The following is a 12,863-nucleotide window of genomic DNA, read 5'->3' as shown; positions in this document are numbered from 1 at the left end:
AGCCTTCACTCAGCCACAGAGTGACATTCAGTCGGTAGCCTAACCTACCTCACAGGGTTGTTGTTCTAAATATAAAATGGGGGGGGGTTTGTACACCGTGTTAAACTCACTGGATGAAAGGTAGGATAACAGTGAAATAATAAATAAATAAAAACATTTATTTGCCCGCTGTTGGAATTCATAGCTAGCTGAGCTCAAACACGTGTTTAAAAATAAAGAGAGCTTAAGAATTATTAGGACAGGGCCACTGGGCTCCAGAAACCGCAAAACAGAATCTGAAGACTGGACCTCTCCTTGAAGGCTCAGCTAAAGTGACAATAATAAGGACTTGGGGTTGTTTCCAAAGTTAGTCCTACTCAGAGTAGACCTATTGAAGTCAATATACACGACTAACTTAGGGCCATTTATTTCTTTGTTTCTACTCTGAGTTGGATAGAGCCCTTGGGGAGGGCACAAGGAGAAGGGGATGACAGAGGATGAGATGGTTGGACAGTGTTCTCGAAGCGACTAGCATGAGTTTGGCCAAACTGCAGGAGGCAGTGAAAGATAGGCGTGCCTGGGGTGCTCTGGTCCATGGGGTCACGAAGAGTCGAACACAACTGAACGACAACAATATATATATATATATATATATATATATATATATATATATATACACATACACACACACACACACACACACACACACATATTTTTGCTAACTTCTTGACTTCCTGATTTGGGAAAGACAACAGCTCAAACAGTGCCATCTGTGTGAGTTTGTAAGTGGGTAAGGTGGTGATTAAATTTGCTTTGACTTCTTGGGTACATATCCAACCTGTTGAAGGTGCATAGCAGTGTGGTGGGCCATCTTAAGCTTCTTGGAGGGGAGAAAAATAGGTGAGGTATAAATGCAATAAAAATAAATAAATACGACACAATAAAAAAAAGCAGGAAGTAAGGCAGAGGAGGAAAATGTTGGTTCTAGTTGTATCTTTTCATTTAAAAAAATGAGGTAGCTCAGTTGGTTAGAGCCCAGTAGTGATAGCCCCAAGGTCATAGAGTAACAGAATAATAGAATTGTAGTGTTGGACGGTACCCCAAGGGTCATCTAGTCTAACCCCCTGCGATGCAGGAAACAAGGTTTGATCCCCGTATGGGACAGCTGCATTTTCCTGCATTGCATGGGGTTGGACTAGATGATCCTCAAGGTCCCTTCCAACTCTACAATTCTACAAGTCCTTTCCAACTCTGCAGTTCTATGATTCTATGATTTCCCAATTGGGGGGGGGGCAGCATTGGCCGGGTGAGATCATCCTGGGTGCTTATAGGAACTGGAAGATTGAGATATAAATCTCTACATAAAGAAACATAAACTTTTAAAAGTGGTGGATACGCTGGGGTCTCACCTGGAAAAGAGCTGGGCCGGTTTGGTCTATGACCGGATGTACCCTGAAATTAACCCCCGCTACTGAGATATATATATCTATATATTGGTAAAGCGAAGGCAATTTTACCTGGGGTCCAGAGAGCAGGGACCGGCGAGGTGAGCAGCAGGTCCGAGACGCAGTTACAGTCCATGGCGCGAGGAGGTTACTACACCTGCAGAGGCGGAGAAGGGGAGGAGGGTCGTGAGATTGGATGGGTGGATTGGGGAGAGGAAGCACAAACAAAAGGAGGGTTTGTACCGTTTGAGAGAGACAACTGGATGAATGCATTAGAACAGCGAGAAAACGAATTCAAAAGAAATGGCGACGACGGGCCTCCTGCGGAATTCGAAGGACTGCGAGCACTCACGGACTAAGGCCGAAGCCGCCAGCCAGCCCAACCCTCAATGCCGACCCCAGAGCCGTCAGAGCTCCATTCCCTGCGCCCGCCAGTGCGCTAAAAGCTCAGTAGCGCAGCTCTGCGCGAAGAGGGAGAAAGAGCCCCGCGCGAATTATTCGCCTCTCTTTTGAGGTGCCTGCCGCTGTATTCCCTAGAAGTTTGGCCCTCTCCACAAGCCGCTTTTCAGTTGAAGTACTCGGAATGGGACGATCCGAACTCGGAAGTAAGCCGGACTCACGCGTTACTAATTGTGTGTCTGCTCCTCTAGAATGTGTGGGAACGGTCGAATGGCATTTCCTTCCAATTAAACTTGTTGGCTTCAACCCCGAGGCGTCAAGGGCTTTGTTGCGAGTTGGGCTGCTGGTGTTATGTCGGCCTGGGCTATTGCGTCTGCGTGCAGCGTGCATTAAGGAACGCTGTGTGCCCATGGTTGTGTGAACACGTCCCCAGAGCGTGTGCACATTTAAATTAACTGTGCTGCCTTGTTGGTTTCAATAGAATTATTATTTATTAAATCTGTATACTGTATTACTTCTTAAATACGTCTGAGAGGGAGGCTGGTCGCCGCCGTCAACTGCGTCTTTGGCTCCAGCTCGCATGCCGAGAAGCCTCGGCCCAGTTGTACAACGCCCCACAACTCTACCCCCAAAATATCCGCAGCAGCCCACCCAACAAAGCGAATATTGAGGGCGGGGAGGGTAAAGTTTCTTTTAGTAACCTGCACATTATCATTTTACCCAACCCCTTTCAACCGAAGAGCCACAGGGAAAGAGAGATGGCAACAGGTAGCCCTCCGGGGTTGAGTCGGTGGCGCCGATTCAATTAGAACAAAACAAAACAAAACAAAAAGACCGCGATCCTAAACACAAGCTCCTTCAAAATTCGCCCCACGCTGCATTTGATGGAACTTTCTTCCCCCAAAGCAGGCATAGGATCGAGGCCTAGCACCAAGCCCCCTCAGTGCCCGAGAAGGGCTCCTCTTTAATTGGAGAGGGGACAAGGACCTCCCTGGCTTCTTCACACACACTAATCTTGCACACCCTTGGGAGTGCAGCCTTGCACGAGGGCAGGGCAGCTTCCGCAGAATACTCACCTGCTTCCTCCGCGCTAGCTAGCAGAATAGAGTTTGTTGGGCCCAGCCGCCCTCTTAGGAATCTGCCTTATCCCTTGGCCCAGTTAGCTCAGCACTGCCTACACTGCAGATACCTAGGACCGAACCAGGGGCCTTTCTGCGTGCCGAAGCACGACCTCATCGCAGCCCTTTCGCTTGCCTCTCCCCAAAAATCACACTCAGAATGTCCGATTCTCCCCGCCAAAACTTTAGATTCACAACAGCAATAATAAATAACAGCAAATGTACTATTCATTCCATCAGCGTCCTTTACACCGTAGCAAGCCAGGAAGCGAAAAGAAAGAGGAAATGGAAAAGGACAAGTCTCTGCCCGCAAGGAACTTACAAACTACGAAGGAAGGAGGACAAGGCAGCAGAATAACCTATACTTAAGGTTTTCCCGCATGTAGATGCATATCCCTATTAAGTTACATCAGATTCCCACCGGCACCCCCACCCCGCCGCGCCCTTTCTTGTCCCATGCTTCCTTCCTCCCCACGGATTGCCCCATTTGCGCCCCACAACGGTTTAAAGCCCATCCTTACCACTTTCCCGCGCCACGCGTCCATCCGAGGGATTTTTTTGGGTGCCCAGAGCGGGGGCAGCGTCCTCCCTGGTTCTTCAAGAAGCATCGTCAAGCATTCCGCCAACCCCCCCCCCCGCACCTCGCCCCAGCTCAGCCACCCTCCCCACCCCAACTCAGCCGGCTTATTTGGCGGCTGAAACGCGCCTCCTCCCCCCCTCTCGCCCCCACCCGCACTCCCCCTCCAGCCACCCCGGGGCCGAGCGAGCGGCTGGCCGGGCTGTCAGATAATTACCACGGCGGCGGAGGAGCCGGTGCCCTGGGCGACTCCGCTCGGCGCCTGGCGAGTGACACGCGGCCCGGAGAGCCGCATCATTTATGGATTCGCCCCCCGGACACGAAAGAAGGAGAGGAAGAGAAGGAGAGGGGGGAACGCGCACCTGTCTTCCTCGCCTGCCCCTTACACGCTCGTTCCTTCTTCCCTTCCGTCCCTTGCACATTCCCCTTTTCAGCACCGCTCTTTTTCTCTCCCTTCTTCTCCCCGCTCCGTCCCTTCTTCTCTTAACTTCTCTTCCGTTTCCCTCCCCGGGAGCCCTTCATTCTCCTCCCTTATTCCTTTCACACAGACAACCACGCAACCCTTTTCTCTCTCTTCTCCCGTCCTATTCACATTCCCTCATTCCCTCTCGCGCTCTCCTCCCCTCTCCTCCTCAGCCTCGCTCGCTTCTTCTTCTTTTTTCACCTCCTTGCACCTCCACACTCTGCTCCTCCTCCTCCTCCTCCTTTTCAGGGCCTCTTTCGCGTTCTCTCCTTTCTTCCCCCTTCCACGCCCGCTTCTTATCCCGTGCTGAGTTCCTTCTCTTCCTTCTCTTCCCCCGCTTTCGCACTCTACTCTTCCACTATCCTGCCCTCCCTCTCTCCCTTCTGTCTCCCTCTACCCCTCCACCCGAGGAGCGCTAGAAACGAGGAGGGAGGGTGATGGCGATGGGGCGATGAGATGGGGCGTGTGGGGAGAGGGTCCGAGCTTCAGCCGTCTCCTGAGGTGTCCTGGCGCGGAGGCGGCGGCGGCGGCAGAAGCCGCTCGAAGGGTGACGGCGCCTGAGCTCAGCGCTTGGCTCCGTTTGTCTTCATTATGGGCGGGTGTTTGCTTGTAATTGTAACTACTCCTCACTTCCCCACAACAGTTCCACCGCCGGCATAAGGCGGGCTGGAGTGGCGGGGGTGTGCGTGGGGGAGGCGGAGGGGGCGGCGATGAAAGAGACTCTCGCTGCGAGAAGTGAAAGTAAATAGGAAAACAGCCGGAAGAGACGAGGAAGGAGCATTTGCGCGCTCACCACCACCCCGTCTCCCTGCCACACAACTAACTGTTGTTGTGTTTGTGATTGTGTGTCTGAGAGAGGGGGGGGGAGCAACAGGGAGCAAAAAGTCAACGCCCTCCCTCTCTCCCGCAATTGTAAACCCAAACATGTTTGAACGAGAGATCTTTCCCAAGGCAAGAGAGAGTTAAAAGTATTGGCGGCGGAATGGCCCAAAACTTTGATTCAAGCGGTATAGTGTGGGCGAGGAGTGGCGTCCGGCTCTCCTCTGACAAGAACCACTTGTGTGTGTGTATCTTCTCAAGCGGATACTACCAGTTTGGGAGTGGGGGTGATGTGTTTTCAGACTGGGATGCAGGTGGAAAAATAGAAGCCTCCACCTGCCTTCGCCTAGTTGCTCTCCACTCGCGCACCTGCTTATGCCCATCTTCCCTGTGCAGGTTGTGTCCGTCTATCTCTGTATTTACAAAGAGTAAATATTCCTACATAGGTGCAGGGACATAAGCGCCTGATCTGACATTAAGGGGATCAAATTCCAGAGATCTGGTGACCCGGCCTTAGCAGGGTGGGTGGGTGGCTGGGAGACGGCGAAGGAAGAAACATGAATGACCGGAAATTGAGGAGCGAGAGAAGATAGAGAGGCAGGTGGAGTGATGGGGAGACGCTCCACAGAGAGGTGTATTTAGACATAATATCTGGGACAGAGTCGGTTTAAGTCCAGTTTAGCAAGACACATTAGCAATTGAAATCGAAGAGATCAGGGTGTTCAAAAACGCCGATAGATAATAGGGACATCGCAGCTTTGTCCCCGCATTCAGCACCGGGGACAGACAGCTCCGCCTAATAGCGAAATGGCGCTTTTCTCTTCCAAGCCCCTCCACAACCCAACACAGAACGCAATACGGATAGACAAAACTTCTACCCAGTGTCACCCCCTTGCCACCTTATTTCATGTAGTATCCCCTCACCTCCCCCCCCCCTTCCCGAGCTCCAAGGATGTCACCGAAGCCCCCATCTTCCTCTCTGCGCCCGCCCCCCCCCCCCCGCCGCCAGCTCCCAGCCTCTTGTCCTTGGTTGCAGTAATTTTCCGTTTGATTTGGGAGGTAATGCATTTTTTACAAATCAAAGAGGAAGCTAGCAGATCCCCCCGCAGGCCCCCAGGAGCCGGGGCCCAGATGAGAGGCGCAGATCATTTCCTTGTTAGTTTTGATTTCGGTTACCGAGGCTTTCAACTTCCCTCCAACCTCCTGGAGAAATGTTATAACAAGTAGCCGAGGGAATTTTCCCTTCTTTGCTTCCCCACTCCTTCCCTCCCTCCCTCCCTCCCTCCCTCCCTCCCTCCATTTCTGCCCCCTCCCCTTCGCTTTCTTGCTCGGTCTCATCTCTGCATATTTCTAAAGCCAGGAGGGCGTAAAGCGGCACCCAGACGTTCAAAACTGAAAAGGATGCAGGAAAGGCACGAGGCACCTTGAACGCAAACCCCCCCCCCACGCCGCCGCCCCCACTTTCTTTCTTTCTTTCTTTCTTATTTATTTATTTATTTGTTCACACTTTCCCCACAAATTTTCCCCACGCGATCTTTTCGAGAGATCCAAACATATTTTTTTTTAAAGTTAGCGTTTTAGGTCAGAGGGATTATAAAATCAAGGCTCCCAGGTTTTCTGTTTTTATTTTGGGTGGGGTCTGGTGTTATTTTTTGGTTAGAATTAAATGTTTGCTGTAAATGTTCCTCCTCTGCACATCGCTGTGATCATTCAGGGGAGAGAATAGCTAGAGTATTCCCGTCCATGTTCGGTTCAGCAGAATTTCCAGCCCTACCCGAAAACTGCTTACTTGGAAGCAAGCCGTACTGGGTTCAACAGGACTTACTTTCTAGCAAGCCCAGTTGAGTGCAGTGGTATTTAAGCCCAGGGAAGTGTGTGCAGGATTACAGCCTCGGAGGAAAACCCGCAAACGCACTGCAGAGTCACGCGTGCATTGGTTTTTTCACTTGTAAGACTCACATTAAGGGACATACACATATTCAGGCGCGCACACCCGCCTCATGCCTAAAGCTGCCATACCTGTCTGAAAAGCCCACCTATGAACACACTTTGTGGAGCACACTGGAAGACAGGTGGGCAGGTGAAGAAGCACCCGCGCCTGTTTACCAGGGTGTGCTTACCTGAGAGAAAGTCCATGGAGCTTACTTACCAGTGCGCATGGATAGGATGGCGCTGCATTTTGTGAGTGGGAGTTTTGTCAACAGAGTAAGTAATTTAAGTTAATACGGCTCTGCCTTTTTAAACCGATTCAACTGATGATAAATTCGCGGGTTACCAAAACCTCAGTATGGGTGCCTAGACGCTGAAGAAAAGGAAGGGGAAACTGGCACCTTAATAAAGCGAAATCTCCAGTAACCGTGGAAGAAAAAAGCCACAATCTAACCTTGATTATTTCAGAACGTGCAGACTCAAAAAACAAACAGGTGTGCTCTGAACTGGCAACCCCGCGGATACAAATTGGTTGGTCTTCGCCGATTAATCAACTAAAGCGTCAGTTGATTAATCCACCGATTAAAGGTTGCAGCCTGGATCCAAACACGCACGCACTCCCTATGGGTTGTTAGCAGAATAAAGCACAGAAGTGACACTTGTGCACAAGCTGCAACACAAGCCTGTTTCTATCACGTACACACCGCACATATACAAACACAAACCAAGGCGGGGAGGGGGCACGTATTCATTCGCGCAAGGTTTGAAATGCTAATAGCATCTACCGGTAACTTTCCGATGCAAAAAAATAATAATCTGGGGTTTTTTTCCTCGTTATATGGGGTTTGGGAGGGGGGGGGGAATTCGGTGTTTGTAGCGCTTCTCTCTTTTTAATCTTAAAGGATATGTTTGCCGACTTGCCCCCCTCCTTTCTTTTTTTTTGGGAATCGATACTGTAAATTATTCATTGTCATTAATTATCGATTTGGGTATCTAGCGGCGGCGTTTGGAGGATGAAAAGGTTTTTTCCTTCTCCCCTCATTGTTCCATAACCTCCGGCGAAAGAAGCCAGAGCTGGAAGACACCCCCCCCTCACACCCCCTTCCCCCCAACCCAATCCACCAGGCCTGTTCTAAGCAGCCCCTATACACATGTTAGGGCAAACTCCGCTCGATCAATGGGGGATCAATGCGGAGGCATGAAACTAATAGCCAGCGAAGCCTCTTTGATCTGAAATCTCAGATCAAAACTCGAATACCTGCTTCTAACAAGACAGAGAAGGGAGGCGAAGGGAGGGAGAGGAGAGGCGGGCAGGGGGCCGGGAAAGACGAGGGAGCCGGCGAGCTTTAAATACCCGACAAATATTTAAACATACAGGTTGCAAGTTTAACAACCGAGGATTGCCCGAGTTTCAGGGGGAAGAAAGGGAAATGTCTGGCTCCCTAAATGGAGGGATTTTGGCGTGGGTGGGAGGCGCTGGATACACACACAGGAAGCAGAACGGAAAACGGAAAAGGGCGCCCCCTTGAGGTTGGGGCAAGAGCAAGGGCAGGATCGCTGGTTTTCTGGGAGGCGAGGTAGGAGCAAGAAAGAGCAGGGGGTTGTGAGTTGCACGCGAAGAGGGGGAGCGGGGTGGGCAATGATCAGCAGAGGAGGACTACACCGCTTATTATACTGGCCACGTCTCTACGGTCACATCCAGCAGCCCTCCGGGAAAGCGAGCTTGCAATTTATTAAGTAAAGTAATTAATAATTATTTTTTTAACAGTCTAATAGGGCTGCTCCGGTCCCCACGCCTTGTGCTGCCTCGTTTGATTATTTTTAATGTACTTAGAAGTTCTCAGAACAACACTTTGTTTGTTTGGCGTTCTCCCCACCACCAACACCCCCAAATATCAGAGTTCTTGGCGGGGTTCCTTCGCCCTCCTCCTCCTCCACCACCACCACCCCAGCTATCCCAGTAGATGAGGGAGGCTGGCACTGGCAGTCCGAACAACCCCCCCCCCCAAATTATTCCTTAGAACCCTGTTGCGTAAATCTGAATCCAGCCTCACTGTTGCGTACATATCCCTTTTGGAAACTCCCACCCACCGACCCCGGAACAAATGCCCCTGGGGAGGAATCACAATTTTGATAATAACTTACTAATTTAGAGGAGCAAGAGGAGAGGAGGAACCTCAGCTCCCCAGGTGCATAAAGCCCATCGCTTGCGAGTTTGCAAACTTCCCAACATAGATGTATTGCAAGTTATCCGGGGCAGAGAGACCCGCCTTCTGCTTGCAAACCGTGAGGTAGGGGGACGGCGCCATATACCGGTAAATGTTTCATGCTAATAATATAGCAACTTATCCTTTCTGTTGCGCGTACAGGTCTGGTTTTTTTGTTTTGTTTTTACAGAGGGTAAATAGATGGTACTCAATGCTGACCAATGCACATAACCAGTACATATAATATGCTGATAAAATATATTAATGATACATTCTGAGACAGATTGCGGTGGGTACCATCTCATCGCAATGACGTGTCTTTAATGCCCCGTTGTTTCCACGTGAGAGCTCGACACTTGATTGTGGTCTCGCCTATCAAAATCAACGAGGTCTTCAAAGTGCTTAAATCGGACTGTACGCTGTTTGATAAAAACTGCTCTAATGCTTTGTTTATGCACTATATGGACGGAATAAAACCATATAGGGAGAATATATAGGGGGTGCCAACTTGAATAAAACATGGGGGGGGGCAGGTAAGCCCCGCTTCACATCATCGATCACAAGACGTGCACACTCACACCATTTGAATGGCAATGCCCATCAACTTTGGGAGAGAGCAGCCCCCTCGAATATTTTATAGGGGGGTGGCGGCGAAGGGACCCCGGCCCCTAGGAAATGGCAATATATCTATATGCACCAGTTCTTTTTACTCATTTCGTGATTCGTTTCCACTTATATCCCGCTTCTCTTTCCCAATAGAAACTCAAGGTGGCGAACAGTATTAACGCAAGGATAACATTACAGTAAAACATTAAAAAACACATAGACTAGTTGGATCCTGCCGCCTCTCGATTTATTGGTACTAACAATTCCTCATTTAGCGTATGTGTGTGTTAGAGGTGTGTGTGTGTGTTCGGGTGCGTGTGTCAATTGAAGGAAAAGTTTTCCACGTTACTTACTTGAGCGTAAGGCTCGGTAAGCTCAACGGACTCTTTTTCTGAGCAAGCGTGCGTACCGGCAGTCACCCAGGGAATAATACAGTAATAACAATAAAGAATGTGCATGAATAGGAGCAGTGGAAAGGATAGTAGCCGTAATGATACCGATGCCAATCATGAGAACCCCGATTATATCTGGTGCAGTAGGGCTGTACCTCCAGGAAAGCTCAAGCCATGATTGTACAGGCTAAAAGTCGTCAAGATGCTTCAAGGCTTTTTTTAAAAAAACTTGTCTATCGCTTTCCCACTAAGAGTTCAAAGCGCTTTACCTATAGCATATCAACAATGATTGCATTAGGGAGGCCGTAGGAGAGAGGGAGAGGGAGAGGAATTGCAGAGCATTTCCCGAAAGAGAGAAATAGTACAGTCGTAAAGGGAAGTGGATGTGCAGACGGAAAATGGAATCTACTCTAGCCGAGAGTTTGTGGGTTATCAGGAGGCGGATGCCAAACGACAGATGCAGAAAGATTTAGACTGCGGTGATATGCACATTTACCCAGGGGCCCCTTTGCACGTGCTTCTTTCTAAGTACGCAAGCACAGGGTGGCTCCGTTGAGACTGGCCGCATGCCAGTGTGTGATTTGGCTCACTTGCTTGAGCCAGCTGTTTTCATTAGCGTCACCATTTAAGGTACAGGGCGCTCTGCAGAGTCCAGCCCTCAAGGCTCTTACAGCGTAAAGTCTTAACAGAGTCAGCCCAAAAGTGAACCACTCTTAATTCCGAGAGAGAGAGAAGAAATCGGAGCCTCTGATTAGGCGTGCATACAAAAGCACAGCGTTTGCCAACCCGGTGCCCTCCGGATGTTATTGACAACAACTCCCATCAGCCCCAGCCAGCACTGATGGAAGTTGTAGTCCAGCAACTTCTCGAGGGCGCCAGGTTGGCCAAGGCTCGGTAAAGTACAACGGGGCTTATTAGGGCAAGCGTAACTAGGAAGGCAGCCTTCGTTCTACCATTGAAAGCAGCGAGATAGGAACGTGGCCTGGAGAATCGCACCCTAAATATCGACAACGACGGGCACAAAGAGGAGAAAGATGAAATGAGGATAAAACCCAAATGTGACAGACGTATTATATCCAACACGCATTCCAAAAGAAGAGGGGAGGAGAGAGCGACGACCACTGGCCCTGGCAGCGCGATCCCAGGCGTGCTTCGTCGGAATAAAGTCTCATTTGGCTGGGGAGAAGCTTAGGCTCAAGTGTGTCAAAGGACATTAACGTCTGCAGCCTTAATGCGCGCGAGGTCTTCCAAGAGTAACAGCCCCTCCACTTTAAACAGCTCCCATCTTCCTCTCTGCTCAAACCGACTACGGGGTGGGGGGGTGGGGGGAGAGAGAGAAGCCTCAGCAAAGACATTCCTGCCTTTTATTCTTTTGAGGCTGGGTGGTGAGTTGGACAAAGAGGCTACTTTGCTGAAATGTGTGTTTAAAGACCACAGCGTTCGTCGTCCGGCTTGAGATGCTCGTCTTGACAAATTACTGTGTTTCTCTCTTCAACCACCCTACCCGGCCGCCCCGCTCGCCGCAAATATCCAAGGATAATGAAGCATATGTTTCAGAAATGGGGGGGGGACCCGCTTGGCTTCATGAATTGGCTCGAGAAAGGAAGGATGCGTAGGGAAGCGGGTGCTGCAACTGCTTTTTCTGGAAAGTCAGAACAATGCATAGAAAAGCGTCCAAGCTGAATAGGAGAGAGAGAGAGAGAGAGAGAGAGAGAGAGAGAGAGAGAGAGAGAAGACTAAAGTGATACGGACCATCCAAGCTCCCCTGTTAACACAATCTTCTAAACTGAAATTAAAATTGATTTTTCTTTTTTCCCTTTAAAAAGAATTCATATTTTCTCTGATCTTTCTAAAATAAAGAGCAAGGGAGCAAGAGAGGGAGGGGGGAGGACAAAAACAATGTCACTCTCTATCACTTGGTGTGAGAGATAGGTGGGTGTCCGCCCCGGCCCCCCCAATCTCCTTTTCTTCTTCCCCAATGGCTCTGAAAGTTTTCCTCTCCAGACAGTTATGGCGATCCGGGGATTATTTGTTCACGAGAGTGGAAGACATTGGGCACAATCTGAAAAAGTAAAGAAAAACACCCCCCCAAAATCGCGTGTCGCCAGTGAAGAGAAACAAATTCATGGTTTTTTTGTGGGGGGGTGGGCGGCGGTGATGGCCAAACCTGTATGGCTCTATATTGCAACATTTTATATTCCCTTCAAGAAGAGATTGCAGTAAAGATTTTATAGAAATGTCCTGACTCCCCCCCCCCTATTCACTCTTCTGAATTCCAAAAATTTGCACTGCTGTGGTCCCTTACCTTTCCCCATACATTTTCCTCTTTAATTCTTAAAAGGTTTTTTTTTAAGAAAGAATTGTAACGTAGTGTGTGCTTTTATCGCAACACACACACACAAATTCTCAGTCAGTCCCATCTAGATACCGCAGCGTATCTAGTCATCCACACTTTAACCAACTTGAAAGCAAGTCCCTTCCTTCCTAAAGATTAAATGGTGAATTATTCTAGAATAACGTGATAGACCACGTTTTTGGGGCGGCGGGGGGGGGGAATCGTGTATGAACTGGTAAAGGACCCTCTTCGCTTTCCAAAGATCAGAGGAAGATGTGAATAGAAAGGAATGGATACGCATTGGGAGAGGTTGCTGATGAAAAGTAATTTCTCATAGGAAAAGAAAGGAAAGTATTAAGGAGAAGGGGAAGAAGGAAAGAATCAAGTAATGGGGAAAGGAGGTTAAAAATGACTGAGAAAATAGACACACACAAAAAAATTCTTCCAGTAGCACCTTAGAGACCAACTAAGTTTGTTCTTGGTATGAGCTTTCGTGTGCATGCACACTTCTTCAGATACCTGTAACTGAGAAAATAGAGACTGGGGTAAGAAAGAACAGTGTGTGTGTGTGTGTGTGATAAGCAAGAGCAAAAA

The 12,863-nt window shown here is 49.3% G+C and overlaps 1 protein-coding gene across 1 annotated transcript in view; it reads right to left on the bottom strand.

The window, feature by feature from the left end:
• Positions 1–12,863, bottom strand: part of ERFL (ETS repressor factor like) — a 66,708-nt gene that overhangs the window by 14,337 nt on the left and 39,508 nt on the right. The window contains exon 2 of the mRNA XM_033158334.1: positions 1,497–1,576. Coding sequence (XP_033014225.1) covers positions 1,497–1,560 — 64 coding nt within the window. The 5' untranslated portion in view covers positions 1,561–1,576. The remainder of the gene's footprint in view (positions 1–1,496; positions 1,577–12,863) is intronic.

This window comes from Lacerta agilis, chromosome 8, assembly GCF_009819535.1.
Source record: "Lacerta agilis isolate rLacAgi1 chromosome 8, rLacAgi1.pri, whole genome shotgun sequence".
Taxonomy (NCBI): domain Eukaryota; kingdom Metazoa; phylum Chordata; class Lepidosauria; order Squamata; family Lacertidae; genus Lacerta; species Lacerta agilis.
This window is presented reverse-complemented; position numbering and strand designations above follow the sequence as displayed.